The sequence below is a fragment of the Oncorhynchus kisutch genome, linkage group LG16 (assembly GCF_002021735.2).
Source record: "Oncorhynchus kisutch isolate 150728-3 linkage group LG16, Okis_V2, whole genome shotgun sequence".
NCBI classification, from domain to species: Eukaryota; Metazoa; Chordata; class Actinopteri; order Salmoniformes; family Salmonidae; genus Oncorhynchus; species Oncorhynchus kisutch.
In genome coordinates, this window is record NC_034189.2 from 41931742 (window position 1) to 41946988 (window position 15247).

Here is a 15247-nt window from a genome sequence, read left to right on the forward strand (position 1 = left end):
CAATGATTGCCAACATAGTTTCAAATGTGAAAGACATATTTCAAATGTGAACGACTGTTAAATCCTTGTCATGTTGTGGTTGACTGCCTTCTGAATCTAGTGTCCCACTCAAAAGCAACATTAAAAGTTAATACCCCAACACCATTTATAGCCAATAAAAGGGTTTTATGTGGTAACTGTCAATGGATGGTGTTGGTGGAATCTGATTACGCCTTTGCCTTTAGAGACAAAGTACAGTATTACCCTGTTAAATTATGCCATTAAAACGCCACATTCTTGTGGTTTAAAACGGCTGGGTTCGCTCTACGGGAGTTCTCCAAGGTGAACATTTTATCAGGACATTATTCCAGTCACTAACTGCTAAATTCCAAGGTTTGCCAATCAGGTTTGGCCCACAAAATAAAGCCATGGATTATATTTCTCAACAGAGTCTTTATGCAATGACAGATTCTTGGAACACAGGCTTGTAGAACTCTGGTTGTTGTAACTCTTTTAAATATAACCTTAATCTTTGATTGCATTGGCATCTATCCCTTTGATACATGTGTCCACTAAGGATTAAGTTTAAGAGACAAAACCGGTGGACATAAAAGTTAGTTGGAAACACCCCACATTGGATTTAGTTTTAAGACTATAAGACTAGTTTTAAGCAGTGTGTTTTCAGCAGTAACTGGGTCATACGTTTCACATGCAAACTCTTTATGAGAAGATTGATGTGTCTGCCGTCATCATGAGAGTTTTTTTGGCATCGAAGCTTCATACTTTATCCCACAAAATTGTGATGAGAAAAGCTACAATGTGAACAGCATGCTGTTGCAGCCTCACAGTCCAACCAAGGTGCATGGATGGAGAAAATGACAGGATATGTGACAAGCGTTCATCGACTTTTGAAGAAAATGCTTTCTTTATTGCTAAAACCTGGAAACATAAGCTTCCATCATGATTCTTAACCAAGGACAGGTGTCAAACCATTCTAGTAACATCTCTTGATTGATCTTTCCACATGATTTAAAGATGCCCTTTTTTTAGAAACAAAGCCATTTATGACATTTGTTGGGAATGAACTGGAGCGTATGTGTCAAGCCTCTCAGTTGGAGTGCTGATGTAGGATCCGGTTCCCCCTGTCGATGTAATCTTATTCATTGTGATATAAAAGGCGAAACTGATCCTAAATCAGCACTTTGAGTTACATACGGCCCATGGCTTCAGATTGAGGCTAACCGAGCCTCGGGAATGTCAACAAACTTCAGCTCCCATCTATCCCAATCGTAAATCACAGGATAATTGTGTGAGAAACAAGCAGACCTCATCCACTTGCCGTTTCTTTACTTTTTATATGGCTCAGTGGGGTCAGAACTGTATTGGCTGCTGGTACCCGGCACTCTCTTACATAGAGGTGTGTGTGTGTCCACATCCGTATGTGTGTGTCAGTGTGTGACATAGCTAACACGTTGTAATGGCCTCTCCGGGGAGACCGGAGACCCTTGAGAGAACGAGAGCCCGTGTTGACCCGTACCTTTGTGTCTATTCTAGAGGACTGACTTGTTTGTCTGCTGATGTAAAAGGGGACAGTGTTTGCGCTGCCTCTGAAACGATGGTCGATGGCTTCCCATTCACAATGAGTAAAAAGGGACCAGGGGTGGCCTTTAAAACTAGCCTGGATGAGTCAGCAGTAAACAGCCATAATGGGGTATGGAGTGAGTGTGTGTGTGTGAGGCTTAAGAGTGTGTGTCCCCATATTGAGAGGCAGTCGGTGCATTTTGAAGGGCCTACTGCAGAGCGAATGAAAAGCTTGTGATGGTTGTTGTCACGTGTTGGTCAGTGTGACATCAACACTGGCTCCATGGGGAAAGGAATGGACAGATAAACACAATTATAGGAGTGATACACACATGATTACACATCGTAACATGAGCGTATACCTGAATGACTGGGGTTTGAACTGGCTTGTGATGGCGGGGCATCGGATGCCATTTCAGAGTACATCTGTTCTGTCAGAGTGTTTCGTTCCATCTGAGGTGGAATGCGTCTGACTGTGGCTGATGTGGTTTAGAAACAATCGAGGTCAGCCATGACATGCCCAATAAGAAAATGTTTAGAGAGACTGGGGTAGGTGTGTGTGTGTGTGTGTGTGTGTGTGGGTGGGTGGGGGGGTGGGGGGGGTTGCTCGCTAGGAACATCCTAAACCCTGTCAGACCCAAGGCTTCAGAGCTAAATTTGCCATAGCTGTCATTGGACAGGGGATTAGTGTTTTGTGTGACTGTTACTGATCGTTGATGGGTAGTATGAGCTAAAGGTCCTTGGGTTTTCTTATTGTGTGGAAATGAATCTGTGAACATATGTGTTGTAATTTCAGAAGATAAGGCAATTGGCAAAGCACATAATATGTGAACATCATCCCATTTGAACCTTTCCTACTGTATTTTGTCAAATACGTCTCTGCCCCTGAAAAGGTTCATGGTTCGTTCACTGGCTATTCTCTATTAAGGTTTTCCATCATTTATAAAGTGATAAAATGTCTTTAAAGATGGAGCCATTCTTATCCAAAACAACGCTTTTGTGTCCAGCCCGTATAGCTTCCCAATGATAGATATAGAGGTGTTCTTTGTGTGTTTCCAAAGAAACCTCATCAGGTTTCATGTCCTCCATTATTGATGCATGTGGTGTGGTAACAGTCATTGGCCATCTGATCTCCTCATTTCATTGGTGTGTGTGAGGTGATAACATATGGCTCCAACCTCCCGCTGTTCTCCCGTGTAGCCCAGGTCTGGACAAAGTACCAGAGGTCAGACCCCCAGATGTGGGTGGTAGATGTAGCAGCCTCTCCCTGCCTCTCAGTGCTAAGGGGGAACGTTTTCTAGTGACATGGCTGTAACTGCATAACATTCATGTGCGTAGATGCACGTGCATACACGCACACGGGGGCATTAGCCATGATTGCTTTCTAATAGATGCTATAACTTAATAAGCGCCAGAACAAACTCATTGGCCTGACGCTCCATGGAAGGAAATGACCCTGGCCAAAAAGAGAGGCAAGGTCTCTCCAAACACACACACACACTTTTAGTCACATGCACACACACACACACACCAGATTTGTTCACCTGCAGAGTTAAAACTCAGCTAATACATAAATGCATGGGGACTCATCATCATCCAAACATTTATGCTTCCCATCCACTTCACTCTGTATACATTTGTGGTTTACTCAGATTGAGATAATGTCATGGTTTAGATGTTCCGTTTGCTTATGTAAGCCTTGTATTAACTCTAACGGAGGGCTATTTTATTCAGGCATCCTTTTCCCAGAGTGGTGTGTTTAGAGTATAGACTGTGAGAGCTGGCATTGCAGGAGATGAGTTTTCATTATTATGTAGTGGATGGTGAGGTCGATTTCCTGTTTTAGCCAAATTCTTCCCCGGCATGACTATTTGTAGCGTACAACCATGGACGATGTTCTATTGTCACATACACCAGATAGCTGCAGTGAAATATGTTGTTTTACAGGGTCTGCCATAGTAGTACTTCACCCCTGGGGCAAATTAAGGTTAAGTGCCTTGCTCAAGGGCACATCAACAGATTTTTCACCTTGTCTGCTCGTGTGTTTGAACCAGCGACCTTTCGGTTACTGGCCCAGTGCTCTAAACGCTAGGCTACCTGAAGGCAGTATGTCATTTTCTCATTGTTACGTACGCAGTAGTGTTGCGGCAATGGTTTTGATAGGACAGAGAGGTAGGCTTGGCTTGCCAGTGTATGAATGTGTAGTTTGGACTACAGAGTAACCCTAAGTATCATGAACGAGGATAACTATTTTCTATTGCAAATTCCTGTCTTTCCTCATCAGACAAACGTAGACTTGACAAAATAGACTCAAACCACACAACCTCACACAAGGGACAATGGTTGACAATGGAACAATGAGGATAAAAGAAAAAAACGCCACACAACGAGCTGCCTCCCACAATGCATTTCAAAGCTTGTCTTGGGGCGAACGTGTCAGCTCAGGTTGGCAAATAACATCTCCCGGAGAATGATTGATCCTCCCGCCCCTCGCCAGATCATGTCTTTGCACGCTGGGATGCTCCGACGCCAAAGCAGCCGCGCTCGTTGTCCCTCACGTGACGACGAAAACAATCTAGAGATGGTGAAGATTGGTTAGCCTGGAGAATGTGGGAGAATGTCTGGGGAAACGGGGCTGATTTGATCTGTATTCACACACACACCTTCCCTCGCCTCGCCTTGGCTCCTTCTAGGCTGTCATATGAATCCTAAAGGAAGGTGATGTTGCTGTGATTGTGCCTGAATAACAACATCCCAATGAGGAAAAGACCAATAAAGTATCATGTGGGTGGGTGGACAACTGACAGCTGATCCCGATAGCTGATCCTGGATCAGAAATAGATGTGACAGATCTAGTTCAGAAACATATGGAGCCTGATGAATAAGGTTTCAGTATAGTTCTGGTCCAATACTCTCCAGTAACCAATCAAATTGAGTTTTTTGGCTTAGCGTTCGTACTGTTAGTACATATTGCCAAAAGTACCCTTAGCCATATAGGGCGAGCGATGAGATGCCATGTGGGATATGGGATGGTTGGGGCGCCCTCCCTTTCCCCTGCCCTGCCCGTGGTGTCAGCCTGGGGGCAGAGCTTGGCCCTCCCTGGTCCTTGGCCCGTTGCCCTTCGCTGCAGCAGCTTGTGCGAGGCGTGGGAAGCGGTGGGGCGTCTGCGGGGAGGGTGGGGGGTTGTTAGGTGGTTGGGCCTGCTTCACTGAAGCGTGGAGCTAGTCAAGCTGCGTTCCTGCTCTCCACTGGCCCAACTGCTCGTGGTGGATATATTGTGGGCACACTGTGGGCACAGACTGAGCACTGGTGCGGGCAGTGCCAGATGATTCCAGGTGACTGGGAACTGCTGGAGGCCAGCGAGGTGCCAACCCCGATCTGTCTGCCCGTCTCTGCCGTTGGAATGCACTCGCTCCCGAAGCCCCCTAACCGTATTCAAAGAGCAGGGGGGGAAAAAGCAGGGATGAAGGGAGGAGGGTTTGGATGCAGCTGGGGTTTCAATTAGGTATTGAGATGAAAAACATTCACAAAGACATGGTCAACTGTGGACAGCTAGCTGTGTGAGCATGCAGCATGCTTCCCTTCCGCCTGTGTTCGATCAAACATGGGATCAGAGCATCGGAACAAATCTTGGCCATGTTCCAATTCCATACTACTATACCATTTAATTAGAACACATGCCCCATACATTGTAGTAAGTGGTTCTGTATGCCATTGTGACATATGGGAACAGAGCCTTAGATTTATATATATTTATAACCCCCTATCACAACTCAAGGAGGATGACTTCTGATATCTGGAATGTTTGTCATTATAGCTTTTAGGACTGACTCTCGTTCTGTTTCTCTTTTGAGAGGTAGGTTTACACAGCTGGTCATGGACAGACTATCCCTGCCGTTCCCAGATAAACAGATCAGCAGAATTGGGCTAACGTGGATGTAGTTGAAATGCAGATGCCACATGATGTCAGGATCAAATATGCAAAATGGGTCGTCCATTACCCAGGCCGTTTTCTTTCCTCCAACCCTTACTTACACGATCCTATTCAAATACCACCCGTCCACATTCTCAGGGCTGAAATTGGAGTCAAATGTTGCCATGTTGAAATATTGTTTTGACTGCCTGTTAAAAATGTACCAATTACTGTAATTATGTTTAACACAGAATGTCAAATGGCTCTATTTTTGGCAGTGGTTTTCTCAACGGGCGCAGTTCAAGTTTCCTGCCCCCTGTAACATGTCTGTGAATAAGTGGCCTGAAACTTAACCCCTTACATCTCTAGCTCGCAGACATAACAAAGACTTGCTTAATAAACAACAGGTGTAGATTACCCGGGAAATGCTTACTTCCCTACAATGCAGAGAGAGAAAAATTATAATAATAAAAAGATAACACAAGGAATAAATACACAATGAGTAACGATAACTTGGCTATATACACATGGTACCAGTACCGAGTCGATATGCTGGGCTATGAGGTAATAGAGGTAGATATGTATATGGGTAGGGGTAAGGTTACCAGGCAACAGGAGAGATAATGAACAGTAGCAGCAGGGTATGTGATGAGTTGCCAGTTAGGAAAACAGTGTAGACGTGGTGACGAGTTACAGAAGTTCAGGTGTTTCTCACAAGGTGACACAGCACACACACACACACACACACACACACACACACACACACACACACACACACACACACACACACACACACACACACACACACACACACACACACACACACACACACACACACACACACACACACACACACGTCCCCATGTGATCCTACACGCTACACCTGAAAGACACGGCAACACACTCCCACTCCAGTTGCACACTCCTGTTATTAACCATTCCAGTTACTGTGTGTGTGTGTGTGTGTGTGTGTGTGTGTGTGTGTGTGTGTGTGTGTGTGTGTGTGTGTGTGTGTGTGTGTGTGTGTGTGTGTGTGTGTGTGTGTGCGCGTGTGTGTGTTTGTGTTTGCGTGTCTTAATAGGGCATGTCAACTTATGCTCAGATTCATAGCATCAACTTCCGGTCGGATTCACAGCGTCACTGTTTCTTAATCAGTCAGCGTGCCAAGGCTTTGCGTAATTGAATTTGTCTCTCTTTCCCTTTCCTCACGCACAGCAGTTGGATGACACACAAACCAGAACTTTCTTAGCTGGCGTCAGCGAGTAGTGTCTTACAAACTGCTAATTCAGTGGGGACTTCACCATCCATATTCTACTATATCTGTATTCATCTACTATATAGCTTCTACCTTAGTAGTCTTTTTTACACAGGACTTTCCCCAGGTAAGTCACAGAATAAACTCTTTGTTGGCGTCTCAGCGCAATTCCGATGCTGTGAAATTGCCCTATTACTAATGCTAAGAGTTATTTTGTGGGCTAACAATGGTGGCTGGTGGGCAATGAAACCACAGCATTACAGTACCTCTTCTTGTTTCTTGCCTTCAGATATGTTGCTAATATGGAAGGTATGCCTGGCCTAGAGGAGTTGTCTTGTCTGTTGGTTCCAGACAGGTAGCTACCAGTAATATGGAATACTAAGTGTTGTTTTGTGGGCTAACAAAGTGATGGCTGGCTGGCATTGAAACCACACCAGTGCAATTCCTCATGTCTGTAACTTTCAAACATGTTATGGTATGTTGTTAATATGGAAGGCATGCCTGGCCGAGAGAGCTGTTAGTCAGTCAGGCCGTGATACCTTGGGAAAAGCTCTAAAGAGGCCATCATTATCAGTGCCAGTACATGAACGCACCGCTTTCTCTCATTAGCAAAATGATTGAGCTCATGTGAGAGTGGGGGGTTTGTCTGTTCTACGGTTTTCATAGAAATAGAACGCTAGACGCTGTATCTCTATGACTGAGTGGATGTTTATGGTTGTCAATGTGGAATTATTTTTGTGCTTTTTGTGTGCTATTTTTTATCAAGGCGCAGGCTAGTGTGTCTCTGTTTAGTGTGTAGTGTCTAGTTGCTGCCCCCTATACCCTTTCTGTTTGATGTTTGTTGACGTGTTGGTATACCACAGTGCTGTTAGCTAGTTGTTTGGCAGAACACAGTGTGGAGCACTGACAGAGAGAGGTGGCAGGCCTGCCTGACTGTGTCCCAATGAAAAACGATCAGCTATTCACTCGTCTCTTGTTCTCTCTCTGTCTCTCACTCTTTCTTTTGTTCAGGGAGAAGCTGGCCGTGGCTCGCCTGCAGAGGGAAGTCGCACGAAGCAAGAGCGAAGGAACAATGGTATAGTTGATGCTGTCTTACACATGCACACACATGCACACACACACACACACACACACACACACACACACACACACACACACACACACACACACACACACACACACACACACACACACACACACACACACACACACACACACACACACACACACACACACACACACACACACACATCAGCCTAAAACCCACAGCCCACAGTTGTAGGCATGCCAGTGCTGCTCGGTCATCGACCAAGGTCACTGCACTGATAACTTTCCTGAACTAAAAACATATATTTACGTTGGGTCTTGCAGCACTTTTCTGGGTGGCAATTCTAGGTCTTGCTCCCATCGCCATGGTATTGTCAACCCATATTATGGGACATTAGTGCAGCAGATTTCAGGGATAACATCAAATGTAACGCATGCACACACACACACAAACACAGTGGTTATATAACAAGGGGAAAGTAGACCAGGGAGCCAGACGTGCAGACGCGGAGGGCGTGAGGTAGGGCTCGGAGAGAGGGGACCGACAGTGTGACAGAGCAGATACCAGCTGACCACGGCCTTGGACTCTGTTTACAACTTTAGAACTCCGGTAAATTCATTACATCCCCAAATAGATTCATAAAAGAGCACTACGGCAGCAACCCTAAAGCAGACTTGAGATTTACATACAGGATATCCATATCTACAATGGTTTCTCGTAGTGGTCTCGAGCATTCTAGAAGTCCTCCTGAGAATACCGAGCTAACAGCCTGGGCTCGTAACAACACACTACATACTGAATAGAGTGGCTAGCATACGCATCATGACAATGACCTCATACTGTACATAGCCTTCTTTGTATAGATGGTCCTGTATGGCTCAGTTGGTAGAGCATGGTGCTTGCAATGCCACGGTTGTAGATTCGGACCAGTATGAAAATGTATGCACTTACTACTGTAAGTTGCTCTGGATGAAAGCATCTGACGTATAGATATAGATGGTAAGAGAAATGTTTCCTGGAAGCACCCCCCTGAGGCAGTGACGTTTTACCATGGAGTCTTTGGAAAACACTTGGATGTTACTTTGTGCCTGTGGAGAATGACCTACCCAGTGTATTTATTTGCGCATTGCGGTTCCTGAGGTGTGCTGTAGCCGTGGACAAGGTCATGCGTGACCACGCAATCAGAGTCACGTTGAGGCTCACTCTAGCCTATTCCATACAGTCGCAGCACAAGAGAAGGACGTTTCACATGTAGCTCTTATCTCATTGGGGAAACTCTGTGTGTCAGCACCTCGTACTGTAGTCAGTCAGACTAAGAGACTGATCAGCCTCTGACCTTAGTGAAGAGCTCGGAGGGAAATATCTACTGCCTGGCTGTGTGTGGCTTCCTCTGAGTACTGCTTCTTCGAGTCATGAGAGTGGATGCCATGCTAATTACAACTCCGGGTGTGTGTGTGTGAGGAAAGGGGGGGCGAAAGAGGGATGAGTTATCTGTGCCAGACAGGAGGAGGGGAAGGGAGTGGTAAAAGAAGAATGTGGGGTGTGTGTCTCTGAGCTCCATTTGAAATTGGGATTATCCCTCCTGGAGTACCCCATCTCACACACATGCCTGGGAGATGCTCCTCTCCTCTGGGAGCTCAGGCATGCTCTTTAGGGTCTTTAATAGAAAATCAAAAGAGAGGGCTGCATCAGGGAGATAATTGTTAATGTGATGGCAGGGTGAACGAGAGGCACTCTGCCCCTAAGAGTAACCTCCTCACATACACAGACACGTAATGATATACAGATACCGACAGACACACGCACACACACACCGCCTCCAGAGGACGACAGATTAAATGCTGTAGACTTTGAAGTGTGCATCTCTGAGCCTCCAGTGTCTGATGCCTCCTCTGTAACTAGTTATGCTCTCTTCCCCGCTTTCAGCGTACGAGAGAGAGACCGAGAGAGAGAGAGAGAGACTACCTCCTCTGGGACACGTTAGGTTACAGTGTTATGATTGTATTGTGTAGGGAAAGAATGCATTATGAAGTCGTCTTTATGATGCAAGCCTTAACTTTAGCTAGTGTTTTAAATGGCGGGGTGGGGGTACAGTTACACAATACCATGGAAACTGCCAACTACATGGGCCTTAGACTCTTAGACTGTCTTTGTTATCGGAACTTAAACTACAGCAGTTTGTAAAAAGCAATAAGCGTGTATCAAGCGTCTCAGAATGTTTTTGGCCTACCTGGTAAAATAAAGGTGAAATAAAATTTAAAAAGATACTGAAGAGCAATGACAACTTTGTCAGAGTCCCTATATGATAGACATGACCTATATACATTGGTTTATTGGTTATAAGGAGATGTTGGTATAGCCATACCTGCCAGGCCTTGAACGTGCTGTTTACTGCTTAAACATTATCTTAAGCCCTGCGGGGTGTTTAATCAGCCAGCCCCACCCAGCCACCTTCCGTTCAAACTCAGTCAGGAAGAAAAACACTGGATCCCCCACAAGGTATTTGATGATGAGCTCTGGTAACTGGTCATGTTTAGGCTCAGAGAAGGCAGAACACAGGCCCAGTCACTCCAACAAGCGTGGCCTGTCTTTCTCCAGTCAAACCCTCTCATTCAGTACCAGTCACTGCTGTGGGTTTGGATAAACTATGCACTCTCCAACCCAAAAAGGCCTGTGGTGCTGATGGTATTTTAAATGACATTATCATATATACAGACTAGAAATTCAAATTGGCCATACTCAAACTCTTCAACATTATCCTCACTGCAGGTGTTTTCCCTGATATGCGTTAACAGCAACTTGGGGAAAATTCTCTGCAGTATTATAAATAGCAGACTACATCATTTCCTTGACAAACACAACGTCCTGAGCAGAAGCCAGATTGGATTTCTAAAAAAATATCGTACAACAGCCCGCCTTTACACCCTCCACACTCTAATTGATAAACATGTTTTGTAGATTTCAAGAAAGCATTTGATTCAAACTGGCACGAAGGTCTTTTTTATAAACTAATAGAAAGTGGTATTGGAGTGAAAACATATGATTTTATTAAATCAATGTACACTAAAAACAAATGTGAGGTTAAAATTGGCAACGAGCAAACAGACTTCTTCCCTCAAAGACGTGGAGTGAAACAGGGCTCCCCAATAAGTCCAACACTATTTAACATCTACATTAATGAATTGGCAAAAACATTAGAAGAATCGGCAGCACCTGGTATCACCCTATACAACACTGAAATCAAGTGTCTGCTGTAAACGCAGATGATCTGGTGCTGCTGTCTCCCACTAAAGAGGGGTTACAGGGGCTACAGCAGCACCTAGATCATCTTCATCAGACCTGGGCTCTGACCGTTAACCTAAAAAACAACAAATATAATGATATTCCAAAAAAGGTCTGGAAATAAGGATGACAAATATAAATTCTATTTGGACACAGTTCTATTAGAACACACCAAAAACGACACATATCTAGGACTAAATATCAGCAACACAGGTCGCTTTCACATGGTTGTGAATGAGCTGAGAGACGAAGCAAGAATAACATTCTATTTTTGTCTTTCATACCATGTCATGTGTCTTCTCAGTCATGTTGACACTTGTCTACTACCATTGCTTTGATGTATTGTTGTTCTCATTAATATTGTTGTTGTAGTTGTTATTAATGGTAATCCCATGTCCACTACTACTATTATTATTGCTGTTGGTCCCACCATTTATTTATATATAAATATATATTTTATTTTTTATTTTTCGATATGTATACCTTGACAATCAATGTAAGTAATAATGAACTTGCCATGTCAATAAAGTCAATTGAATTGAGAGAGAGAGAGAGAGCGATTGAGATCCGAGGTCGCTAGGTGCTGCTGCTGCTTTGGTCGTGCTGGCTGTACATTAAAGGGCCATTTTAAAACGCTGGCTGAGATTATGACCACTGGAAACGGCCGTCTAAACAACGTGGGGAAAATAAACGCTGCACTTTGTGTGAAACACACTGGTAACACCATGGTATCACAGCTTAATAGACCCGTCATAAAGTGTAGATGCGTACAGCTTTCTTTGACACATGCATCCACGCACGTGCAGGTCTACACACACAAACCACTTTATTTTCTCCTTCCTTGATTACTGCATGCGATTCGCTCACGCTTGAATGGATCTCTAGCGAAATGGATTGAAACATTTTCTCATCAACATCAACATTCTAGGCATTTCAACAGTCCCATTTACTCCAAAGGATCCAAATGCACCAGTGGTAATTCATGGGGAAAATGCAAGGTACCGTTACAGATCTGAGTCTTTAATAGAGATCAGGACAAACATACAGAGCAGTAGGCCAAATGGATAATAAACCAAAATGCCTATGCATTCTAGCTATAAGCTAGAAAAAAGAAAGAACGGGAAAGCCTAGTGAGTTGAAGTCCTAGAAATAGCATTACTTCTATTCTAGAATGGTGCTGGTATAATAGTATATTTTCATTCTGTAGTATTTTCCTTGTATTTCTATGGTTGACGTCTGTGTGGTGGACTGAGGTCTGTGTGGAGACAGCATGGAGATACCTTTGACAGCTGTTTGGAGGACCTTTGACACTTGTGAGGGACTGGGGACCGAGGGGACCGCTGCGGACTCAGGTGCTGTCTCTACAGATTGGGGCTTATCAGCCATGTGCAGGGAGAGAGGGATCCCAGTGATGGCTGTCACCCCTCGTCACCCATCTCAATGTGTGAAACCACTACGGGGACCTTCACTCTCTCTCTCCCATAGTGGTTTCACACATTGAGATGGGTGACGAGGGGTGACAGCCATCACTGGGATCCCTCTCTCCCATAGTGGTTTCACACATTGAGATGGTTGACGAGCAGTCACAGCCAGGCCTACAGAGCCAGCAGTCTCTGGACGGTGCACATGTACTGTTGGGTGGTGTGTGTGTGTGCTTACCTTTCTGTGTGTAAACTCAGCAAAAAAAGAAGCGTCCTCTCACTGTCAACTGCGTTTATTTTCAGCAAACTTGTAAATATTTGTATGAACATAAGATTCAACAACTGAGACATAAAGTGAACAAGTTCCATAGACACGTGACTAACAGAAATGGAATAATGTGTCCCTGAACAAAGGGGGGGTCAAAATCAAAAGTAACAGTCAGTATTACACCAGCTGAATTAAGTACTGCAGTGCATCTCTTGCTCATGGACTGCACCAGATTTGCCAGTTCTTGCTGTGAGATGTTACCCCACTCTTCCACCAAGGCACCTGCAAGTTCCCGGACATTTCTGGGGGAAATGGCCCTAGCCCCATTCCCCGATCGAACAGGCCCAGACGTGCTCAATGGGATTGAGATCTGGACTCTTCGCTGGCCATGGCAGAACACTGACATTCCTGTTTTGCAGGAAATCACACACAGAGCGAGAAGTATGGCTGGTGGCATTGTCATGCTGCAGGGTCATGTCAGGATGAGCCTGCAGGAAGAGCACCACTTGAGGGAGGAGGATGTCTTTCCTGTAACACACAGCGTTGAGATTGCCTGCAATGACAACAAGCTCAGTCCGATGATGCTGTGACACACCGCCCCAGACCATGATGGACCCTCCACCTCCAAATCGATCCCGCTCCAGAGTACAGGCCTCGGTGTAACGCTCATTCCTTCAACGATAAACGCAAATCTGACCATCACCCCTGGTGAGACAAAACCGTGACTCGTCAGTGTAGAGCACTTTTTGCCAGACCTGTCTGGTCCAGCGATGGTGGGTTTGTGCCCATAGGCGACGTTGTTGCCGGTGATGTCTGGCAGGTGCCTTAGAACAGGCCTTTAAGACCTCAGTCTAGCCTTTCTCAGCCCATTCGCTGACAGTCTGAGCACTGATGGAGGGATTATGCATTCCTGGTGTAACTCGGGCAGTTGCTGTTGCAATCCTGTACCTATCCTGCAGGTGTGATGTTCGGATGTACCGATCCTGTGCAGGTGTTGTTACACATGGTCTGCCACTGCGAGGACAATCAGCTGTCCGTCCTGTCTCCCTGTAGCCCTGTCTTAAGCGTCTCACAGTACGGACATTGCAATTTATTGCCCTGGCCACATCTGCAGTCCTCATGCCTCCTTGCAGCGTGCCTAAGGCACGTTCACACAGATGAGCAGGGAGCCTGAGCATCTTTATTTAGTTGTTTTTCAGAGTCAGTAGAAAGGCCTCTTTAGTGTCCTAAGTTTTCATAACTGTGACCTTAATTGCCTACCGTCTATAAGCTGTTAGTGTCTTAACGACCGTTCCACAGGTTCATATTCATTAATTGTTTATGGTTCATTGAACAAGCATGGGAAACAGTGTTTAAGCCCTTTACAATGAAGATCTGTGAAGTTATTTGGATTTTTACGAATTATCTTTGCAAGACAGGGTCCTGAAAAAGGGACATTTCTTTTATTTCTGAGTTTGTGTTTGTATGTGTGTGTACGTGCGTGTGTGTTTGTTTTACGTTTCTGTGTGTTTGTGTGTGTGTGCCTGTCTCTCTTTGTGTCTGTCTTTCTCCCTCTCTCTTTTTATTTCCATCTCTTTCTCTTTTTGTGTGTGGATGGACAGGGTGTGGGTCCCTTGGCAATGATAAATGGGCCACTCATACGGTTTACCATATCCCGTGGTGTGTGTATGCTGTACATCTGCAGTTGCTGCCTGCATGAGAGCAATTGCCAGGCTCTAATGTAATGGTTGGCCCTGCATGATAATTGAATTTATGGACTCCCCAGGGATCTGTAGGGTAGTGATTTCTAGGGAATAGCATGAGGTTTGGTTTACGCCATCCTCTGTATTTCAAAGATAAGTATTATTTTCGCAAATGGCCATGTTCAAGAATATAATCATATTTTATACTGCAATTTAAATATGGATATTATGGTAATTGTTACCTGCTCAATGTTCCAAGGGCAGAGCTACTACTAAGAACCTGCCAGAAATGAAATTATTATTTAGAAAATTAATTATTTCAATGCAATTGGGCTTAAAGAGTAAATTCACTTCAGGCAAAAATGCTACACGACATGCTACTTTTTAAAGCATTTTGTTGTTGTTGTTGTTGTCATAATAGAAGGTAAGTACCTGAATTCTGCATTGTAGTGAACACACATTGTTTAGCCTACAGTTTGCCAGTCAGACAAATCCCCTTGTTACACTTCTTCTAGCAGAATCCAGACTGGTCAATATATTGCCAGCCTGGCAGGCAGACAGGCAGGCAGACAGTAAACTGCATGTATTATTGATGAAGGAGGAGGAAACTGCACAGTGTTTTGTGTCCCTGATGTTTGTGTTGCAGTACTGGGCCAAGGAGATATCCTCCAGACCTTTGATTCAGCGAGAGCCTCCCAGCCTCAAACTGAGGTGCACTGTGTAATGAAGAGATTATTGAGTGAGAGAGGGACACACACACACACACACACACATTCACTAATAACATTGCACAGACTGCATCTTGTGCACAATGTGGC

At 44.8% G+C, this 15247-nt stretch overlaps 1 protein-coding gene across 3 annotated transcripts in view; it reads left to right on the forward strand.

Moving 5' to 3' along the window:
* LOC109878184 (nck-associated protein 5) overlaps positions 1-15247 on the forward strand; it is a 166569-nt gene that overhangs the window by 68909 nt on the left and 82413 nt on the right. For all 3 annotated transcript variants that reach the window (XM_020470417.2, XM_020470418.2, XM_031792465.1), the window contains one exon: positions 7740-7803. In XM_020470417.2, coding sequence (XP_020326006.1) covers positions 7740-7803 — 64 coding nt within the window. The remainder of the gene's footprint in view (positions 1-7739; positions 7804-15247) is intronic.